The following is a 21,725-nucleotide window of genomic DNA, read 5'->3' as shown; positions in this document are numbered from 1 at the left end:
GTGGAAAGTGTCCTTGCCCAGGGCAGGGGGGTTGGAATTGGATTATCTTTAAGGTCCCTTCCAACCCGAACCATTTTATGATTCTATGATTCTATGACAGGTCAGCTTTACCTCAGATGAGGATTGGTTTTTGGTTTGTGGTTTGGTTTTTGGTTTTTTTTTGCAAGGCAGCTGTGCTGTGATTCATCGTGAAGGAGGGGGAACACAGGGCACAGCAGTAAAGCACTGAAGATGGCCAGGACTTTCCGGGACAGGCACATAACCCTGTCTGTAGCTGTTGCAGATGCACCCACTAACCCCAGGGCATTGAGGCGGCCCTGTGCCTGCCAGAGAGGGCCTGTATGCGGCTACAAACCCTTCTGTTTTCAACCTCTAGCAATTTGTTTTAAAGCAAAGATGACACTATGTCTTAGAAACCATTTATTTTTACACCAAAAGAACAGCCAGCATCTCATTCAGAGGTGTGAGCAGAGAAATAACTAACTTCACCGCAGACCACCTCATTGCTATATGTCGGTGTAGGTGCTGATGCTTGGGTGCCATCAATCAGCCCCTCATCCAGGGCACATGGGGCATGTGCCCCCCCCCCCCCATCAACCCCCAAAACACCCTCCAGCATCCATGCATGTCTGGTGTCACGGGGAGCAGAGTGATGCCTCTGGCAGCCACACAGGGCCTTGCACAGGGGATTGTCCCAAGTGTCTGCAGACAGAAACAATGGCTATGGGGTCTGACATGGGTTGGACGAGGGGGTGTGGTGGTGAGACACACCATCACCAGCCTGCACCCAGCTGCGAGCCTGTGGTGCAGGGCGTAGGGGGGAAGCTGGCATGGAATGGACAGGGACAGCTGGGACAGGGACTATGGCCACTCAAACTGTCCCTTCTTTGCTCCAGGACCCCCTGGTTTACAGCACGCATCAAGTGGACATGTCTTCATAGAGCTCAGTTTGTGACCGTGGGGAACGGACGGGCACCTGGGTGATGCGGTAACAGGGAGCACTGAAGTGCCCGGTCCCGTTGTCACGAAGCAGTGCTGGACGCAGAGGAGGCAGCTCTCGGCTGCCTTGCACCAGGGACGGCCCACCATTGCCAGCTATGGTCTGTGGCTTGGCTGTGCCCACCTGGCCCTTGCCGGGTGCCAGCAGGCAGCTGCTAACAGCGGCTGGGCAGCATGCGAGACCAGTTTGACTCAATTTTATAATTCCCTCCCGCTGTTCTCCAGGGTAAACACAGCCATGCACCGGGCACCTCTTCTGCTGCCCCGGGAACCCTGGTCCAGTGCAGAAGGATACCAGGAGAAAGCAGACACATCTGCCTTGTGGATTCATCCCATTTATTGAATGCAAACAGAAGGCAAGTTACTGGGACACAGAAGAGTTGTAATCTGACTTTGGCCTCTGATTTTCATGTGCAATTAACAGCACAAAGGAGTGGGGTGAAAAAAAAAAAAGTAATTCTGTGTATTAAAAAAACCCCAAACAGTGAAAGAGGAGACAAAAAGAATGTTGAACAATTAGTGACATCTCATGTGAACAGATGGAGGATTACTAACGGCAAGGAAATTCAAAGCCATGCCTAGCATTCCTTATTGCAAACAAGATTCAGCAGGGGGCAGGGATGATGCTTTCCAAGGAAAAGCAGCAGAGGAGATACCAGCCACACTGGCTTTGTGAACAGCACGGTTTACTTTGGGAAGACAGTGACCACCTCATAGCCCTCCGGGGGAATCACCCGCTCCCGGGCATGCTTCTCGCAGTAGATTTGGTCTTCCACGAAGAAGTGTCCTTTCTGCTTGAGGTTGGTGCCGCAGTCACTGCACACGTAGCATTCGGGGTGACGCTGCTTGTCCCGGATCTTCACAAACACCCCTCTGGGGAAGGAACCAGCACCTCTCAGTGCCAGGTGCCCATCACTGCCTCCCTCCTTCCCAGCCACCTCCCACCCAGCCCAGACCCACACCAGCGCTGAAGGTGGACAATTTTCTCCTGCTCCCAACAAGTCAAAGTATAGGCCCTACCTCTGGTCAGGCAGGTGTTAACAGCACTTTTAGAACCCAACATGTGCCAGCATGGGAAACCTCCTCTGGAAAGAGTTTCCTACCACTGGCCTGCCTCAGTTTCACAGGGACAGTCCTATCACCTGTGGTGGCAAGAATCACTGTGATGGCATCTTTAGCTGATGGCTGGAGACAGCGCAACAGCCTTCAAATGCCCCGGATCAAGTGACAGGCATCAGCTTGACCATCTGGGTGGGCAAAATCCAGGTCCAAACCAACTGGATTGCAGAACAAATCCAGAAATGACTGCCACCACCAACTGAGGGGGATGAAGGCTGCACAGCCAGCCACTGCCCTTTTGCTAGTGATGGACATGCCAGGTATGTATGGGAGAAGCACAGAGACCAGATCCTGGCTCTGATCGCAGACGCTGCTGCTCGGGATCTGCAGTGAACAGATCTAGCCAAACGTGGGCCAGCTCTTACTGGAAAACTTCACAGCTCAACCCAGCAGATGATGAGGAAAATGACATAGCAACTCGTTAACTACCACCAGGAGCAACAATAATTTGCCAGGAGTATCATTTTGTTCCAGCAGCCATTTATATTTTCCATAATTCATTAGTTCTTAGTGCTATTCATAGCCTTGTGCTTTCTCTCCAGATCTGCCCAGCTGGTAGAGTAATTGTAGAGTTTGCCTCTGATTCATATTTTACAAGCTATGGATTGCTTCTGTATTGACTCTGCTGGTCCTTGGTGCTCCAGGCATGCCAGCATCACGCAGTCACAGTGTAGTGGGTCTCAGCAACAGTGATATCTTTTGGTGGGCAGCATGGGAGAAATCTGAATTTCTCCATGACGATGCAAATGGGCTACCAGCACTTGACTGATGGAGACAACTGTTAAGCTAAGGGGGTTGTAGGGAAGAATTTGTGGTTGAGAATTTGTGGTTGAGAAACTGAACAGTGAATCAAAGACAGGGGTTGGATCCCTTGTGCTGTCACACTTATGGTACAGCAGCTCTGTATCAAACCCATGCGCCTGCTGTGCTGGGAGTCGGACATACCCACATAAATATAACAAAAATTATGTCTGCGTAGACACAGTGGGGGTGTGTGGTCTTTTACAGCAGAGTGGGGAGCAGAATGCAGCTCTCCCAGTCCACATTGCCTGGGACCATGAGGGCAAGTCCCCACTCCATGGCTGGGAGGGCCAAGACATGAAAATTATTAAATCCACAGGCCTGGAATGGAAAGGTCATTTGGTTTCTGGGTGCTGTAAACAGATTTCAGGTAGGAAGCAAAACACTGCAGCAACAACTGTCTCGAGCTTTCTCTCACAAGGACTTGCTTTGGTTTCTATTGATATGGATCTATAGAGGGAAACCCAACTCTGGCCTCACTGCAAGGAACCGCAAAGTTAGCGTTATCAAAGCTGGTGAGAATAAACGTGCCTTGAGCCAGCTCCTGGATGCACTGGATGTGGGTAGGTGAAGTGTTTTGGGTGCAGCACCTCAGCCCCTCACACAGGCATGGGATGCTCGGCCATGGCCTGCAACCCCAGGGACAGGCTTACTTACACAATGCCAGATCCACACTTCTCGCACATGGGCAGCTTCTGGGCATTCCCAATCGATGAGGCCACCTTTGTGGTGGGGGCTTTGACGCTTCTAAATCCAGATGGTTTGGTAGGGTCTCCTGGGGGTGGAAGGAGAGTGCTTCAGAGCATGTGAGATGCGTGGCTCTAGGCTCTGCCTTCCAAGCAGATGCTCTGCTAGGGAGGGGTGATGTTCTTTAACCCCAGCTCTGAGGCAGGGATTCATGCATGGAAAGGAGGCAGGGATTTAGGGGTGTGTGGGGAGGAGGGAGAGAAGGGACACAGCTGAACCTGGCCCTGGAAGCCCAAGGGCCTGAGACTGTGGGCAGTCACACGAAATGATACTGTCTCTTCTCATCTTAAAAGCCTATCAGACTTCAGCTGATGTGTCTCACATGCACAGATGCACAAAGCAAAGCAAAGCCTCAGCCCCAGCCTTGGCAGCACCGGAGTCTGCATGTTGTGTCCTGATCACAAACATAGGGTCGGCTGATTGCCAGATTTGGGCTCAGAAACAGGAGGTGGGTGTGCTGGCAGACTAGGGAGGACTGTCAAAGTCCTTTTCCAGTCTGCTGTCTGGTGTATGGTGGGGCTGGCTCCCCCAAGGCTGCTGGAAGAGTCATTAACAAATGCCTGCTTGTGGCAGGGCCCTGGGACACTGGGGATAACCTTGTGCTCTCCTGCTGCTGCGTAGCATGCGCCAGGGATGGTATCTCCCTAGTGCAACCTCTCTGGGGCAGGGATGTCCTGCAGGTCTGTCACAGGAGATATCTGCTGACCTGAATGCCTACAACAGCAGTGGATCCTAGATGCAGGATACAAGGCAAGCCTTTAAATAACTGCAGTGAAAAAGGAGACTCTTAGAAAATGACACCATTGGTGTCACTAGTTTTATCTATATGACTTTTGCAAGAGGTTCAATACCAGGCAACAAGGGAAGGAGGGCTGCAGAGATTCCCACAATGTTTCACCAGAAACAGAGGGGGTCGACGGGCAGACCTGTGCACCTCAGACTGGGAGGGACACTAATAAAACCCTTCTGACGGGTGTCAAGCCAAAAGCACACTGCACTAGTTGTTCCTGGTGTAAGGGAAGGACAAACTCTCCAAAGGCACACCCTGGTGACCAGCAAGATCAGGCACACGTCACAGTCCAGGGCAGCACCACTGACTGAAGAGCTGAGGGGAAAAGCTGGGAAACTACCCACGGCACCTCCCTGTCACCCAGCCGAGTGCAGAGAGTGGCCCAAGTGCCACCGCTCACCCATGGGGCAGGTGACACTGCACTGCTTTGTCTCTGGGGCAGCCTTCAGCCCAGAGTTTTGCACCCAGCTCCGTGCAGAGATGCTGGTCCAGAGGTGCAAGTTCCCTAATGGGGGCAACAGCCCATGCACCTGCCAAACACCGCAGGAAGCACCTGGCCTCCGGCTGAGCTACGGCAAGTGACCCTTGCTGGGAAGGAAGCAGCAGCAACCACATTTTTGGGCTCTTCCCTATCACCTCTGCTCATTCCCTCTGCCTCAAACAGCACTTTGCTCACATCAACAACATTGACAGCATGTTTTTAAATCTCTCTAAAGGAATCAGCTTCATCAAATACCCACAGGAAACATAACCTGTTCCGCCCTGCAAAACACCCTCCACCTAAGAGTGCGGGGTCAGGTCTAAACACAGACCAGCCATGGTGCTTCCACACACCTGCACCCACACACAGACCCCGTGTCTGGGGCCAGGCTCTCAGCTGGTGTAAGACAGCACAGCCGATAGTCAGCGATGCCCCAGGGGACTTGTCCCAGTTGAGGAGATAGTTCCCTGCTGCTACTCACAAGCCATCGCCTGAAGACAGGCTCAGAGAAGCAGCCAACAAACGTGCTATTTGTCTGCTGTTTATCGCCACGGACATGATCTGACTCAGCAGCAGTGGTGGTTGAGCCTGGCCAAGCGGCACGGCAGGCAGGGACGCTGTCTCCTCGGGACAGACATTTCTTTGGGGCAGTGTAACCTCCCAGTCCTGCTCACATGGGTGATTATCAGCTCACGGGGGAGCAATGCCGAAGCCTATCGGGGCCTGTGATCGGGCCGGCAAACCTTGTGCCAGAGAATCCCAATAATGCTGCAAATCTTCAAAGAAAGATAAAAGAGAGAGGCTTTTGCTTCTTATCTTCTTCAGCACTACTAAGCACGGGGGAGGACCTTGGATGCGTGAGAAGTCCCGGCTACTCCAGTCCCTTCCATACAGGAGCTGAACCCTGAAGGGCAAGTTGTAAACACTCAATATTTAAAAGGTGATTTCAGGTTGGTATTTTAACAGCATATTAAAGACTCCAAGATCCTGGTTTCTTTCTTCCTATTGGTTCCTTATTTCCTTCATTTTGCTATTTCCTTACAGATCCCTTAGACCTACAAGCACCTGGCAGATCTGTTTCCCTTTGTGGCAAATATCTCAGCACCAGGCTTTTGTTGGATGAAATTGAACCTTTCACTACCAAGCTAATAACACAAAAGGCCTTCCTTAGGCTCAACTGGTCTAAGGAAAAAAAGTCATTCTTGGAATTCTTTTCCTATTTATTTGTTTATTTTATTTTATTTTATTTTATTGAAGGGGAGAAGAGAGTACAATTTGGCTCCCACCTACGTTAATTGGCTTTTTTATCTTAAAGTCTATAGCCCTGAACTGCACGAGTCCAGATGTCAGATCAAGAATGCCAAGTGAAGTTTGAGAGATTAAAAGTTATGAACTGATCACTGTAACCCAGCTTCCGTATTTTTATGTTCAGCTGCAGAAGTGGATCCTTTTTCTTGTGTAGAGGGATGGAGATCAGAAGCTTTAGGACTCACTGAAGAGCCTGTGTTGTACCATTCAAAGTCTTGAATCTAATATGGTCTTTAATCAGTGAATATTATCTTAAAGGGGTAAAACTTTAGAAAGGAAAGAGGAGGTTTTGCAACTTTTTAAATGCCTTCTTGATAACTAAATGTTGTAGGGGTTTATTTCCTGAGCGCTCACTCATCGAGTAAGCAACGATATGGGCCCATAGACACACTGAAACGAATCAAGGAGAGGAAATTTAGGAATAAAGTTAGTGAAAGGGGCTGTTTCTGTGGAAACCATCTACACACGCTACCTTGAACAACCACCAGCTAAGGAAGGAAAATAAAGTTTTAGATGTTACTCTTAAATACTGTACACAGCCCAAGGAATGGCAAAAGGGAAGAGCACACTCAGAATAGGTGTGCAGTGAGTGCTTACCTTTCTCTTCTGACTCCAAAATCTCTTGCAACACGAGGAAGGAAGCAGATTGTCTGGGTGGCTCATTTGACTCTTGATTCTCCTGGAGCATCTTGTAAACCTCAGATTCTCTGTCTATGACAATGCTACCTGGGGGCTGGTTATGCTGATCTAGACTGAGGAAGGAACAGAGAAGATGCTTGTTAAATGGCTGAAAACTAAAGCCAGTCCCTCTAGCAAAATTTTCACAATGCATCATATGACTGAAGAATGAATGTGCGAAACAAAGGCACAACAGGACATCATAAAACATGGAGGTGCAGGATGTGCTTGCACAAGACAGCTACAGCCTGGGTGGGATTGGCACGCTGGGCTATCTGCACACGCTACTGTCAATGAGTTCTTACTGACCGTCTCCAGCCAGTCCCCAAGTGTTCTCCCTGCTTTGCAATTACCATATACTCCAGAAACTAAAACTTTCTGCCCAGGAAATCACTGCTCTGTTAATAAGAAAATAAAGAACTCGTGCTGGGATAGGAATCCCACATGGTAGCTGTGCCATCTACGAATGTTCCTTTCATGCATAAACTGCCTTAGACTGCTACCTTACACTGCTTTGAATCTCTAAGTAAAGTTTATTCCATTAAAAAGAAATCTTTGCAAGTACACTATGAATTGGTCCTAAAGGCTACCTTTGCAAAGTAACAGCTGCAGGATCCAACTAAAAGATCCTCTGATTGGCAATAAGTTAATCTGGTTTTCAAGTGAGTGTTATTATTTCCATTTTATAGGTGGAGACTCTGAGCCACAGCCCATTGACAGCATTTAACAAAAGTTAATGAGCAGGTCAAGGGCAGAGGAGAGTTCTGCCTGCAAAGACTAAGCCCTCCTTTCAGCTGCCTCCTGAGGCGCTGCTGCTGCCACTCTTGTCACGAGGGACTTGCACCCTCAGCCTTAGAGCCTGAGGTGCTTCAGGGGCAGCTTTTCGCAGTGCAGGGTGGCCAGAAGGGTGGTCTTTGTGCCACCAGAAGGGTCTTTAGGGAAAAAAAAAAAGAGGCTGGAGGCAGTATCTAGGATGTTCTCCACATCCAGTGGGTACAGGATAAACTACAGGCTTAAAACTGCAGGAGGATGTTCAGAATATCCCTTGGGAAAAGCTTTCCAACAGACAGATACCGAAATACGAGAGGAGATTGCCTTGGACAGGTGCGCAACCTCCATAGTAAAGGATTTAAAAATAGTCTGGACAAATAGCTGCTGGGAATGATTTAAATCAATGGTTTAAATTGAGCCAGTGCTGGGCTAGGGGATGGACTAAATGATACGGGAGGTTCCTGCCTGCCTTGTATTCTGTGGCTGGAATAAAACATCTCTGGAAAAACAAAACAACTGACAAGTCTCCCCTGACAGCTCAATTATTACATAATGCATGCTTATAAATGTAAATGGTCTAGTAGGTGTCACTGTCCCGGCACCCTGTGATTGCCTGAAAAGTACATAAACATCCTGAAGTTCAGACTAAATTGTAGAGGGAAATCTTTTTCTTGAGGAGGCAACTGCATACTTCCCATGCCAATGTGCAACTGAGTCATCTGGGAGTTACTCTACATAATAAACTCTCCAAGCATCAGAGGTAAAATCATCACATGTGTTATGAAATGCTATTTCCATAAAAAGAATTTCATAAAATGTTTCCATCTTTAGTAATTTTCAGTGGAGCAGGAAGCACATTAGACTTGCAAGCAGTTGAACCCTTGAAGCCTGAATCTCATTTACTGAAGCCTCTCATTCAAAATAAATAAAATAAAGATGTGCCTTCTACTACACAGAAAATGTCCTACGTTATCCCAAATGAATCCATGCTCCACATCATTACATTCATCTTATGTAAACTCATATACACCCACCACTGTATCCACCCATAAAAACATTAGGCAAGAAGCCTGTCATTGCAGTTTGCATACTAAGAATGTTTCACTAACATGCATGCAAAAAGCAAAGGCTAAATCATCCTGAAGAGCACTAGAGTCAAACAAAGCCATCACATTTCAACCATGCATTGTGATAGTGTGCAAAACATACAGATCAGCTCTCCCAGGTATGCACCCTATAGATATACTTGCATATGCAAGACTTCCGGAAGACTATTAAAAAACCCCAAATCCTAGACTTTGTACCAGCAGAGTGAAATACCTCAACTTGTCAGGGCTGAAGGCTATGCCGCTTAAAGAAAAAAAAAAGCAACACCAAAAAAGCACATGCATCTTTTGAATGGGCAAGGCCACAGGCGCAGTAATTGTGCCTGCAGGATAATGAGTCTCCGTGTGTCGGCTGATTTATGGCACCTCCTGTTACACAGGTACTTTATTTGCAGTAATCACCAGCAACTGCTGTCCTTTTCCATGTGCAGGAGTTCCCTGACACAGAAACTTTGTAGGGGCCAACTCCAACAACCTTTACTGGATTTCACTGCTTCTACCATGGGCAACTTGCAACGCTGACTGAATAACACTGGATCACTGACCTTGAAAATTGGCAAGAAGTCAATAAAAACCATAGACACAGCCTTGCATAGTGTCTTCAGAAAAGCAGAGCTTATTCTTTACTAATATCATTTTACTATTTCATGCTAGCACATTTTGTAAAGTTTACAAGGATCTCAAAGCTGGGCTACAGGAAGGCCCAGCACTTGGAGCACTCGCTTTTGCAAAGGAAGAATTGCTGATGTCTGGGGCTCCTTTGTGAGTGTAATCAGCTGTCCGGACCAGCACAGCCAGCCAGCAGTGTGACCGCTCCTGGCGTGCATGGTATCGACTACAAGCCAGAGCAGTGACTTACAGCAAGTAACTGGACTGAGTAACAAGGCAGGAGTAAATCCGCAGCCTCCCATTATGTCTTGGCTGCTAGCACACAGCAAAGCTTGGCTGTGTGGGTCCATGTGTGAGCATGCCAACTTTTCTGCTTTGAAGCACATGGTGCTCAGCCCAGGAGGGGACTGTGAGCAGCCCAGGAGCTATGAGATCTGGCTGTGCCCTTTCGCTCTGTCCCACAGAGGCCATGGGACTGACCACCTCCCTGGACCACATGTCACACAGCTGCAAGCTGCTTGGTCACATAGCAGGGTAACTCTGCTGAAGGTTCACATCTTCTGAAACAATTCAGCCTTGATTGGAGCCTTCCTGCGAGATGGCGAAACATGCCTTCTGCTTCACCCGTCTCGATACTGAAGTCCTCCCTGTAAAACCCTGTGGGCTGTCGTTTAGAGGCATGTGCCAGCTGGTTCCTAACTGTCACAAAGCAAACACCAAAGAGCACGCAGGCCTTGTGATGCTGAGGCTCTCCACAGGTCCTGCAGACCTCAGAGCATGCCGAGCATCCTCTGCTCCTATGGGCAAAGAGGCAGTCCCAGGAGCAGCAGCCTGTGCAGACAAGTGGGCAGAGGTGGGAACACAGACTGGATCCTCCATGTGCCCGGTGCCTAACCAAGCTGCTTCAAACTCGTGAGTGTTATCAGCCAAAGATGGAGACCCATGGGGACCTGCTTCAGCATGAAATGAAACACGCCCAACACACGACCATGGCCCAGCCCGCAGCCAGCAAAACAAAAACACAAGGACACATACGGCAGCACCTTCCAGTCACAAAAAACAACAGTCCTTTCAGTGCAAGAGAAACACCAGCTTTCAGGATAAAACACTCTCCTGCCCCCAGCAAACCCATCTGCTGCAGGTGGCTCCTCCAGGAAAGTCACCAGCTGCTGTCAAGACCCTGCTGTGCAATGGACACACCGACAGGCTGAAATCATGTTTTGGTGCTTCCCGTGGCGTTGGACACAGACACAATGCAGAGAAAGCTCCTGTGAATAGTCATGCGCTGATGTCAGAAAGGTGAAATGTAAATGCTGTTTCCTTGTGACGGGCCAATGCCGTGAGCCACAGACAGGGACGAGGCACTCATGGACACCGAGATGCAGATGAATGGCTGTGCCGAGGTCGCCGCAGAGGCAGCGGGCAGGTTACCTGGGGAAATCGGGGCTAACGGAAGAGATCTGCCCCTGCAGGGAATCCATGATGTTGCTCTGCGAATAGAGCTGCAGGGGAGAATTGAACTGCACGTGCAGCACTTTGAGTCCTGGCACCTCCACTTCCACGGGGCTGTTGGGGCAGACCTGGGCTGCACGTTTCAGCTGCTCGGGCCCCACTCGGACTTGGCTGGGGATGGAGGAGGTGCTGTGCCTCCGCTGCGGCGACTCGGAGGTCTGTGCCTGCAGAGGGTTATAGACGGAGGCGAAGGGAGCCTGCATCGCACTCGTCGGCGATGGGCAGCTATGGGCCCATGCGTTCACATGGGCAGTTTGAATTGTGGTTGTTTGGGGGTTCATTTGGGTTTTACATTGTGGAATTGAGGAAAAAATGCAGAGGAGGAAGAAAGGAAAGAAGGAAGAAATTAATGAAGGGCTAAACCAAATACTCCAAGCAATACAAGCAGTTGCAGAATATTGTCTGTTCCTTGTGCCAGAGGGACACACCATTGAACACATGACTACATTAAAGGCTTCTGGCTAATGCTGTGCCTCTGGTGTTGCACTCCAGGTGTGTCCACACAAAAACTAAAATGCAGTTGCTCTACTGATAAGCAAATGCAGGGGTTGTAAAAGCAATGAAGACATGGCAGCAGGGGTTTCACTATGAACTAGCTACCTGAGCACACACTCATGGTCCCACTGTCCAGCCAAGGAATGCCACCTTCACTGCTGCCCTTCCCAAAGCTAGCTTGGGCACCCTACCGAGGGGCAATCTCACCTCTGATCCCAAAACAGGTCTGCTCAGCACTGGGGCTTCTCCCTGCCCTCCCTGCCTGCTTTGAGACACCAAACCCAGTGGAGATGTTTGCTGGTGTTTCTGTCTGTACCACAGCCCTGCATTTACATCACACACCCTCTAAGGATGGACCATGGACCAGGTCCCCGTGTCACATCACCACGTGCAGTGGCAGGATCAGGCTGCCGGGTTCAGACAGGCTGTGTGTCTGCTGGGTCCAGGATGGGGATGAAGATAAATGCCAGGTAAACCCAGAGCAAGGTCACCATGTACAAATAAGCAAAACAGACAGGCAGGAATTTAAAGGCAGCTGGAAGGCTCTGTGAAGGGAGAACCTACACATCCCATGCTTTTGCACTCGGGAGAACACAGTGGGTTTTTAATGGCAGGGTGGGCCCCTGGCTGTCACTGAAAATCAGCAGCAATTAATTTGCTTTTGATGATTCTGTAAACAAAAGTGTATCATCATTGAAGGTCTCATCCACAGTCTCCCCAGCATTCCTTTGCAACTTGCTGTGTTTCAGCAAGGGAAAGATGAAAGAAACACCATGTACCCCACACGCAGCAGAGCCGGCAATGGACCTTCCTACTAGGAGGAGCACAGGGAGCCACAGCACTAGAAGAAACCCACTTCTTTGCTGATCCCTGCAAGAAAAAGGGATCACCCACAAGTTTCCAGCCAAATATACCTGGCTTCCAGGGAATGCTCTCACCCAGAGAGGACTCCAGACTAGACGAGAGGTAGTATTTGACTGCCAGATGGTCCCATCAGGTTAATGCAAAGTCAGATTTCCCTTGTCCTTGCTCTGCTTTTGCTCAGCCCCTGAATGAGGCTGCTGAGGTCTACCAGAAGCAAATGAAGAACAAACATCCATCACCCCATCTGCCAGCCGCAGCACCATAACTTTACCTAGAAGGGCCCATGCTGCAGATGGGGCTGCCAGTGAAAGAAGCTGGTTTCAGTCAGGGGCAAGTTTTTAAGCTTGTGTTAAACCACAATCTCAGGTCTTTGTGCCCTGCAAAAGCAGAGGCTGAAGCTATTTTATCTCCCCATTCAGAAGTCAGGAATTTAGTCAAGTATCACCTAAAGCATTGGTCTTGCAGCTTTTATTGTAAAAGTGGCCAAAGTCTTCCAGGCAGTTTGGTACTGCTACACAGAGACTTAGGGCACTTGAGCAACTTGACCAACACAGCCAGAAAGATTTCAGAAAGCTCCTGGTTTATTGCTTCCAATGAAAAATGAGGAACCTTGGGTGTCTGGGATAAAGAAATGTCTTTGGTGAAACTCAAGATGCAACCACAAAAATCAATAGGCCCTTTTAAGGTTGGGACCCTTTCCAATCCCATGTGTAAAATCGCTCACACAGGTATGAATGTTTCAGCTAGTTTTTAAAACTCCCATGAAAAATAAGGTTCAATTATAAAAAATAGAAAGATCCAAACTTAGGCAGAGCCTGTCTATGAATCCCAGGCCAGACGGGAACCGGGATGTGTGTGCTTCCTCTGCTAGCTGGTACCTTCCCTGCCCAGCAGTGCCCGCAAAGCCAGCACAAAACGCTAACTTTACGAAGTGCTCGTAACAAGCTATCAGGCACCTGTTCAGACCAGTGGGCTGGTATGTCATGCTGAACGCACGCGGAAACTGCGTCGGTCTCTGCTAAACAAAGAAACAGAACAGCATTAATTTAATTTCTGCATCTCACGGAACATTCCCCACTCCTCCGAGCCCTGCTCCTGGAAACCACAGCCACACTCGTGCCTCTGCTCCTTCCCTTGTCCTGAAAGAGAGCTTTTCCGGGTTAACAAACGGGTACCCTCGCAGCGAGCTCAGGTCTCCTGGAGCCTTCCCCTGGGGGCCCGGGCAGGGAGGGAGAGACGAGGAAGATACTTACGGCTTGCTAGGCTCCACGGCCCCAGGTGATGTCTTTGACTCCACCGCACTGTTGAAGGTCTGGATATTCTCTGAGGAGTAGAGGCCTGCTGGGCTGTTGTACTGAGCAGTGATCACTCTGGGGGCAGAAGCCGTGGCAGCAGTGAAGGGCACCGCGCTCCGATTGTGTGCACTTCCTATGTGCCTTATTTCCTGCATGCAAAGGAGCAAAGGCAAAAATCAGAGGTGCTCAGGCGTGCAGGTGGGATGCGACAGGGCAGCCCCGAGCGAGCAGCCACTGCAGTGGTGGCCTTTGCATGTGGTGTCAGCTGAGGAGCACGCAACCATGACCACCACAGCAGGTGAGAGCCCTCCACACGTCACGAGGGCCCCCGGCCCCGTCCTGGATGGCTTCAGGCTGACCTTCAGGATATTTCAGAGTTGACATGCCAGGAACATAAGAGCTCAGAAACACTGCCAGAGCTATTAGCTCAAGCTGCCACACACCTGGGAGCTCCGGCAAGCCTACGGTAAGCCACAGGACCTACCTTCTCATGCAGGACTACAGATTCTAAGCATTCCTTACAATTTCTGAAAGTAGGGCTGATTTCTATGGAAAAGTGAAGATGAGGGGCAGAAAGAGGAGCACTCTTCAACGACATCTGAAAGTTTGGCTTTCCTTAGATAAGGGCAACCCAAAAAGAAGGGATTTGTCATTACTGCAAATGCTCTGGAGCATGTCTGCTCTTTCAGCTAAGGCTGGGGTTCACAGCTGTCTTTGACGACCAACTTTGGACTTTCTGGACAAGAAATTCCCACAATAAAGGTGGCAAGATGACCCTTGTTAATACAAAAGACTGTCCACAGACAGTGACAGCTAAATGCCAGAGATCTTTTCAGTGCCAGAAGTATGAGATATCACCCAGACATCCTGAGTTTGCTGCAAACTGAAGGCTTCCAGAGGTATTAATGGATACTTAGAAACACTGGTTATAATTTAGTAAGAAAGGGGCCAAATCCAAGTTAAATAAGACATGAGGTAAGACTCCTCTGAATCACAGGCAGCGGTAACAGAAATAGAGAAATTTCTAAGCCCTATCACCATGTCAGCAGGCTGGGAATTAGCAGCCTTGGGGCAGAGATAACAACATCCTGGGCTTATTTCTCCCCAAAGATGATGCTTGACCAAAGCAAGGAGTGAGCACAGTGGGGCCTCACTAGAGCGGGCAGAAGAAAGGACTAACATTCACAGAGGTGGCTGAAATATCCAGGGCAAAAAGATGGCACCAAAATGTGTGTTTTGAAGTGTTTCAGCCAGCCATAGAGATGGGGAATAGCTTCACTACAGGGCTAACGCCCAACGGCACAGGATGAAACAGGGCCCTTCTTAACATGCTGGGCCCATGGTTCCCAGCTCTAATTAACACAACCGGTTCCCCCTCCCACGCCATACAGGCGCTGACTTCTACAGCAACGAGGTGAGCCTTCACTGCCCTTTGAACACCTCGCGGCATTTGTTTGGTAGAGCTATAGTTACAGGATAAACACTCACTAGAAACAAGGATGACTAAATTCTCCTACAGATTTTTCTTTAAATCACTTTTATGTCCCCAGATTTCCTTAGGCAGCTGGCTATCATTCCCAGACGGACAGATGGGAGTCATCTCGCTTCATGGCACTCAAATGCTATTTATGGCATCAAGCACAGCATAGGATCACTCAGAGAGGAGCGGCGTGGATCCAAACGCACTCATGAGTTACAAGCCATTTGAAATCAGTGGGGTAGCTCAAGATGTTCAGGTGTGGGGTGGCAGGACTGCTCTCCCACGGCTTTCTGGCCGATGCGTATGGATGTCAGCCATGAAACTTTCCCACACACCAAAGGAAGAAAGACCCTGGAGTAATTAGCTAATCTCTCTTTGTTGCAATCTCATTCAAAGCACATAATAGTGCTCATAAAAATAGTCTTTCCCATGGCAGTAACTGTGGATTTTGGCAAAAAAAATTACTTCGGCCTGTATATCACACCGTGGGGAAAAGTATCAGTGATCTTATATCAGCATTAAATACACAGGCTAGCCCACCATTTGGAGGCCACAAGTAGGAGAGGGTTTCAGATGTGCACATAAATAGTCGGTTTAATGAAAGACAAAGGCAGAAGTTTTAGGCTAAAGGGGTTATACTCTTAGGTCAAATAGGCTCAAAGTTGAAATCATGTCACAAGTTGTATTGGGGAAAACATTTAAGTATTAATCAAGACTTAGAGAAAGGGAAGCAATTTAGGGTATTTTTTAAAAAAAATCTGGTTCCCTAAGGAAGTAAGGTGTCTCAATTAAGTACTTCACATGCATGTGGGCACGTTCCCACCCCCACCAAGGACTCTTGAATCTGTCAGCCAAGCCCAAATCAGTTTGACAGTGATGGAGGCCTCAAGGGTGTTTAAGCTCCTACAAGTGCTGAGAGAATAGACAGCCAGATGGAAGAAAGAAACTGAAATCACATTAGTGCCCTGACTCTGAGAAGATCTGCAATGTGCACTCAGGCATAGAATTCACATAGGAGATTTTGGCCTACTTTTGGCCACCAGGTAGGTTTTCTGCTGTGAAAACCAAGACCATAAATTAAGCTTTCAAAAGTGTCAGGACATCTGTAGTAGCTCTCATGTCGATAAAGTCCACTGACTATAAGAGAGTTTATAACAGGTTAAATAGAGGTATCTGTGCAGAAGGTGGAATCTGAAGATTAGATTAGAAAAATCTCATCTGGAGAACGGTGTAGAAGGTGAATAACCCAAGAGTCTACAGACAAGTACTACAAGAGCAGTAAAATTATAAAAGGCATTTAGATAATCCAAATTCTCCAGCACTTCATGTCATGCCATGCTGCTCTTTCTGCTTGAGCTGTGGAAGGAATTTGCAAAGAATAAGTGCTTTCATGATCCCAAGATCAAAAGATAACGTATTCTTACTGTCAAATGTATATACCTAGGGATTTGCCAGAACTGCCAATCCAGATCCTGTGCTGTGCAGCAGTTTTGTTAAAGCCGCAGCTCCTGGAATCATGTGTTTATGTGAGAGTCTCTGACTTAATACTGGAAAAAAATTAGAAATGTGACACTCACAAAGACCCATCCACCAGCAGGCAAGTGAAAAACATTAGTACAAAACCACTGCTATACTGTGTACATGGGTGGGGGCAGCACCTGCTTTACGCAGTTGAGATGCCTGAGGTTTGCAGCATCTCTAAGGCCATGGCATTCCCAGGACCAACACAAGGAAAAGGGGGTGAGCAGCATTAAACAGCATCCCTGGCTGGGCCATGAACTGCAACAGCAGTGAGCAATGGTCTGTTTGCAAAGAAAGAACTGGTAGTCAGACACAAGGACATGCTCTTATCCAGTCAGAGCATGACCCGCTCTTTCTTTGTCAGTAGTACAGAGGAGTGTGACTAATATTAGATCTTTTCAGAGACATCTTCAGTTGGCATCTGCAGTCAGACCTGGAAGCACTTGCCTCACCCTTCCTGCAAGCCATGGCGCTGCCCCGATGCCGGCCCTGTCTGCAGTGGGCTGCAGTTGGCAGCGAGCGGGGGTACCAGCAGCGGTTATTTTGGTCTGAAGCTGGGGTATGGAAGCTCCCAAGCCTCCAGGTAGGATATTCAAGAGCAATATTTTACCACTATAAACTGACACTGTGATAGTTAAAACACTTTGTCTGCACCGATACCAGCCTCCTTCTTTTGCTGAGGTACGTCTTCAGAGGGGCTGGCGGAGAGGCTAGCCCAAGCTAAAATGGATTAGCAAGTGCACAAACTTCGCTGCCAGGGTGCTGCTTCTGAACTCAGAGTGGTCTCGTCTTGCTTCACTTTCAAAATGAAGTGGACTTTCAAGGAGAAAATAAGCCACGTAACACAAGGAGGCTGTAAACCAGAAGACGAGTGAGCAAAAAGAGGAATGCTGGAGTTCCACTAATCCGCTTTCAGTTTACACAGTTCAATTGATCGATCTTCTGAAAGTCCCCCGTTGGGCAGAAGCTGACTTCCAACAGGAGCAGGGCCGCTCAGGGAGCCACTGCCAGAGGAGCCATTCCTCCAACAGCCTCCTCCCTACCTGAAAATACCTCCTTTATATGACTAAGTTCCAAGCGTCTTTGGAGCACAATCCCACGTGCTCCCAAGTCCTCCAGGTACCAGTGCAAATCCCCCCATCCCAGGGAAAAAGCTACTTCCCAATCCCAAGGACAAGCAAGGTTTGTAGGATGCCAGCTGCAGGTCAAATACGCAGGTCTCCTGCCAGATGGGTTTTCTGGTGCCGGCTGTTGGTGGCAGCAGCCCTCTCTGGGGCAGACGGGGACACTGCCATGCACTGCAGGCACTGCACCGCAGCCCTGCCAGCCGGGTGCCAAGGGGCTTCCCCTGCCACTCCCGCACTCTCGGCAGGGAGCCGCCAGACGCAGTACCAGGCTGCGGGGATGGGAAAACATCCCTGCGCCAGGGCAGGAAGTGGACCAGCATTTCCTACCGCACCGGCGGCAGGCTGCGTCATGGGGAATTATCTGGGAAAACAATGGCCCCTTCCTCCCTTTCGTCCCACTCGCACCGGGCCACGCTTGGCGACGCTGAAGCCCAGCCTGTGAAAACCCCACAGCTGTGTCAGCCGTCACCTCCGTGCCCAGGTCCGGCCAGCAGCTCGCAGCTTGCGTGGCTGCTTCCTCCCCACCATGCACCAGAGTTGGACGTGGCTACTACCATGGGACCTTGTCCTGGGAATTGGGGCATTGGGCTCGGGGGAAATTCCCAGCTGTCAGCAAGGCAGACAGACGGACAGATGGCCCAGGATAAGCCACCTCCATCAGCTGAGCTGGGGCACATCCCAGGCATCAGGGGCATAAAGCCACTGGGACACCTCCATGGCCCCGGGTGCCCTTGGGCAGGTTGGGGGCGGTCTGGGATGGGGGGGGCTCACGGGTCCCTTCCACCGCATGGTGATGTGGCCAAGGCCATCCCGGCTGCACTGACCTCACCACCACCAGAAACAGGAAAAACCTGGAGGCTAAATAAATAAACCTGGAAGCTAAATAAACTAAACTGAGACCTGAGGGGTTGGCCAGTCCTCTCTCTCAAGCGGGATTTGCCTTCCCCACAGCATGGCCTGAAGGCAGCCGGCAAGGCTGGGGTCTCAGAGGTGCTGGCTACAGCCCTGCTGCCTCTGCAGCCCAGGGGCTGCCCTCCTGCCGCACACCCTGCCTGCCCCTGCCCCTTCCCAGGCCACCTCCCCGCAGCCCCCGGAGGAAAGGTAGGTCAAGTACAGAGCGGGGAGCTGCTTGAAGGCACCAAAAATTCTTTTCAGGTGTGGAGTTGTCATTTAGAGACAGGCCAGCACAGCTACTTCCTGAAGCTCGAGCTCTCGGAGTCAGGGGAATTCACTCTGACCTTATGTTACAAATTAAAAAAATGAGAACCCAGGCTCTGCAGTTGCAGGGAGAAGTGAAAGCCCCCACAGTCTCGCAGGCCCCCAAAGCAGCCGAGCAAGCTGGCAAAACCCACTGCCCCACCAGGTCCCATGAACATGGGATGTTTTTGCATCCCAAGTGAGAGCCTGGAGGCTCGGGGCAGCCAATTCTGGATTGCACACCTCGAGAACCACACCAAGAGGAAACAAGATTAAGCATTTCTCAGTATAAATGTTTACTCAGCTCTGAGAAAATGGGCCCCTGACCAAACCTCAGCAAACGACAGCGCTCCTGTCCCATGCATGGGGAAGGAGAGCAGAGACCAGCAGCCAAACTCCCTGGCCCCATCCTCGCCCTTGCAAAGCCGCCCGGGGAGCTCAGGCCATACTCGTGCCCAGCCAGCGCGCCGGGGGGGAAGGCTGCTCGCGCCAAACATGCAGCAACAGCTCAGAAGAGGACATCTTCATGGCAAACTTTACCCCATGCTATGTTTCATCAGCTGCTATCACAAGTATTTAGAAGTGCCTTTACTTTCACCTCTCCCTCTGTTATTGTTTGGGGTTTTTCAGCTATGGAAAGATCTTTTGCAATGCTTTGAAATCCGATTGGAAATTAGGAAGGGTTTGGGGTTTTGTTATTGTAGGGGGGTAAAACAACAAAGCTGGCTTCCCACATCCTCTCCCTCCGCGTCCCTGACACATTCCACACCCATGCAGTAACGCCTTTTAACCAAAACCAGCAGGTCACGATACGCCAGTGCAGTTCCCTCATCTGAAACACCACGTTGTTACTTTATATACCTATTGCTTCATGCATTGCCCACACACGCATGGCCTTATCAAAGGCCAAGCCAGCTACACACCCAGTTTCTATAGCCCCTGCCTTCTCCGTATCCAAGGAGATAAAATACACAAGACAGAAACAATCTCATCACTCTGCAAGGACAAGGAGGACAGGCCAGGCACTCTCAAGAAATGTTGGGAAGACAGAAGTGGCTGTCTGCTGTTGTCATCCCACAAATACCATGATTCACCTCCAGAGCTCCTCTGGCTGCATGTCTGGAGCTTATTTCTCTTTTTAAAAAAAAACAAAACATCGTCATGTTTGAAAGCCTGTATCTTCTGTCACTAAGAAGAGCTGATCTATCCATCTCAAACCAAGAGTTTTAACTGACATTCTTGAGGGGTGATGTTAGTACTTGTTCCTCGCTGCAAATGGGGTATGTGGCCTTCAGGGAGCTGGACAAGCTTTTTTGGAGACAGTCCTGGTGTTGACTGCCCTCAAAGCTGGTCTCTCTCAGCTCATTCCCGACATGAGCTCACTCAGCTCAAACAGAGACCTAGGCCCCATTGACCTCAGTGTCCTACAAATACAGAGGGAAAAAAAAGAAAAAAGAAAGACAAACCTTCGCCCACAGAGCCCAGGTCTGACAAGACACTGCACAGTCTGAGGGATGAAGAGTTTTATTGTTCATTTTACCAAGAGGCAATACAGCCACGCGCACCAGCACATGGAGAGGGGTCCAGAGCTTAATGCCTGGCTCAGGGTCACCAGAGAGCATGGCAGAGTCTGAAAGTTATGCTTATGTCTGGTCAGTGTCATAAGCATTAAAATTACCTTAGTCACCAAGTAACTTGTTCTCTCTTGCTGTGATCACTTTTCTCAAGAAAAGTTGCAGAACAGAGAGGCAGATGTGTTATTTTAATCTTTCACATTGTGGTGAGGAAAAAGCTCTTGATGGGAAAATGACACTGAGTGATCGCCCTTAGGACCTGGGTGAGAAGTGCAAGTGAAATAATTGAGTAAATATACCAAGACGACGCCGTCATTTCCTTCCCCTAATGTTGCCATGGTCATACTCAAAACAAAGCTGGCTCAGCAGCTGAGCCATCACCACTGACAAGCTGCTGCACCTTTTGATGAAATGTGATTTTGTCATCACTCTTGCCTCAGTTTAAATTAATTTGGAAGAATAAAGATAATGGTAATGAAATAATAATAAGGCTGTAGCTCTTTCATGGGCAAAGGTCAGCTTAGACAATGAAGTCAGTCTTGGGATTCAGGACTTCGGGGAATGCATGGGAGGTTGTGGAATGCCTTTTTATTTTCCAAAGGCACGTAAAAGTATCTTGAACTTGCATTCCAAGTAAGGGAAAATAATTCCACAGGACAATGCAGCATTTCACCAAGTATCAGTCTCCAAAAGGATTACAGAAGTAAACAAAAGGTCTATTTCAAATGGGGTAAAAATATGTGTAAGCAGTGATCTTAAAATATGTAGCTAGTCATACAGTTCTTGAGACAAACTGAAAATTAATTTCTCTTGCAAGATCTTTTGCAACTATCTAGTTATTTAACTGCACCAATAAAATGGGAAGAGGAAAAGGTGGACAAATGTGAGAAATTTCAGTTAAGATATTGAAGATAGGAGAGAGAACATCAAACTACTTAATTTTAAGAAAGGTGGAAACTTACTTGAATAATTGCAGTCCATTTTCTACAGCAAAGGTTTTAAAGCTTTTGGGGGTGGGGCTGAAGTAGGTCTATTCACGTGTATTATTATATTTCTGCATTCAAAGGGCTGTGCGCAAAACCAGTGAGAAACATCTTCAGAGGACCTTGGATCAGGACTTAAATGAACCACTTGGACTCAGTATGTCCTGTTTTCTTTGGTAAGTGAATTAATAAGTGTTCTGCGCAAGACTGTTGCCAAGGAAAGCAAATATATTGTTTTCACTGGCAAGCAAGTTAAAAAAACCTGAAC

At 48.9% G+C, this 21,725-nt stretch overlaps 1 protein-coding gene across 3 annotated transcripts in view; it reads right to left on the bottom strand.

Moving 5' to 3' along the window:
* Window positions 1-618: 618 nt before the first annotated feature.
* PDLIM1 (PDZ and LIM domain 1) overlaps window positions 619-21,725 on the bottom strand; it is a 46,315-nt gene continuing 25,208 nt past the window's right edge. The window contains exons 4-7 of one of the 3 annotated variants that reach the window (XM_059820840.1): window positions 13,534-13,724; window positions 6,843-6,997; window positions 3,577-3,694; window positions 619-1,872 (exon numbers count right to left, since the gene is read on the bottom strand). In XM_059820840.1, the coding sequence (XP_059676823.1) occupies window positions 1,686-1,872; window positions 3,577-3,694; window positions 6,843-6,997; window positions 13,534-13,724 (651 nt within the window). In that variant the 3' untranslated portion in view covers window positions 619-1,685. Of the gene's footprint in view, window positions 1,873-3,576; window positions 3,695-6,842; window positions 6,998-10,840; window positions 12,201-13,236; window positions 13,299-13,533; window positions 13,725-21,725 lie in introns of those variants that run through there. The other 2 variants (XM_059820841.1, XM_009807584.2) reach the window with 2 other exon arrangements.

Source organism: Gavia stellata, chromosome 9 (assembly GCF_030936135.1).
Source record: "Gavia stellata isolate bGavSte3 chromosome 9, bGavSte3.hap2, whole genome shotgun sequence".
Taxonomy (NCBI): Eukaryota; Metazoa; Chordata; class Aves; order Gaviiformes; family Gaviidae; genus Gavia; species Gavia stellata.
This window is presented reverse-complemented; position numbering and strand designations above follow the sequence as displayed.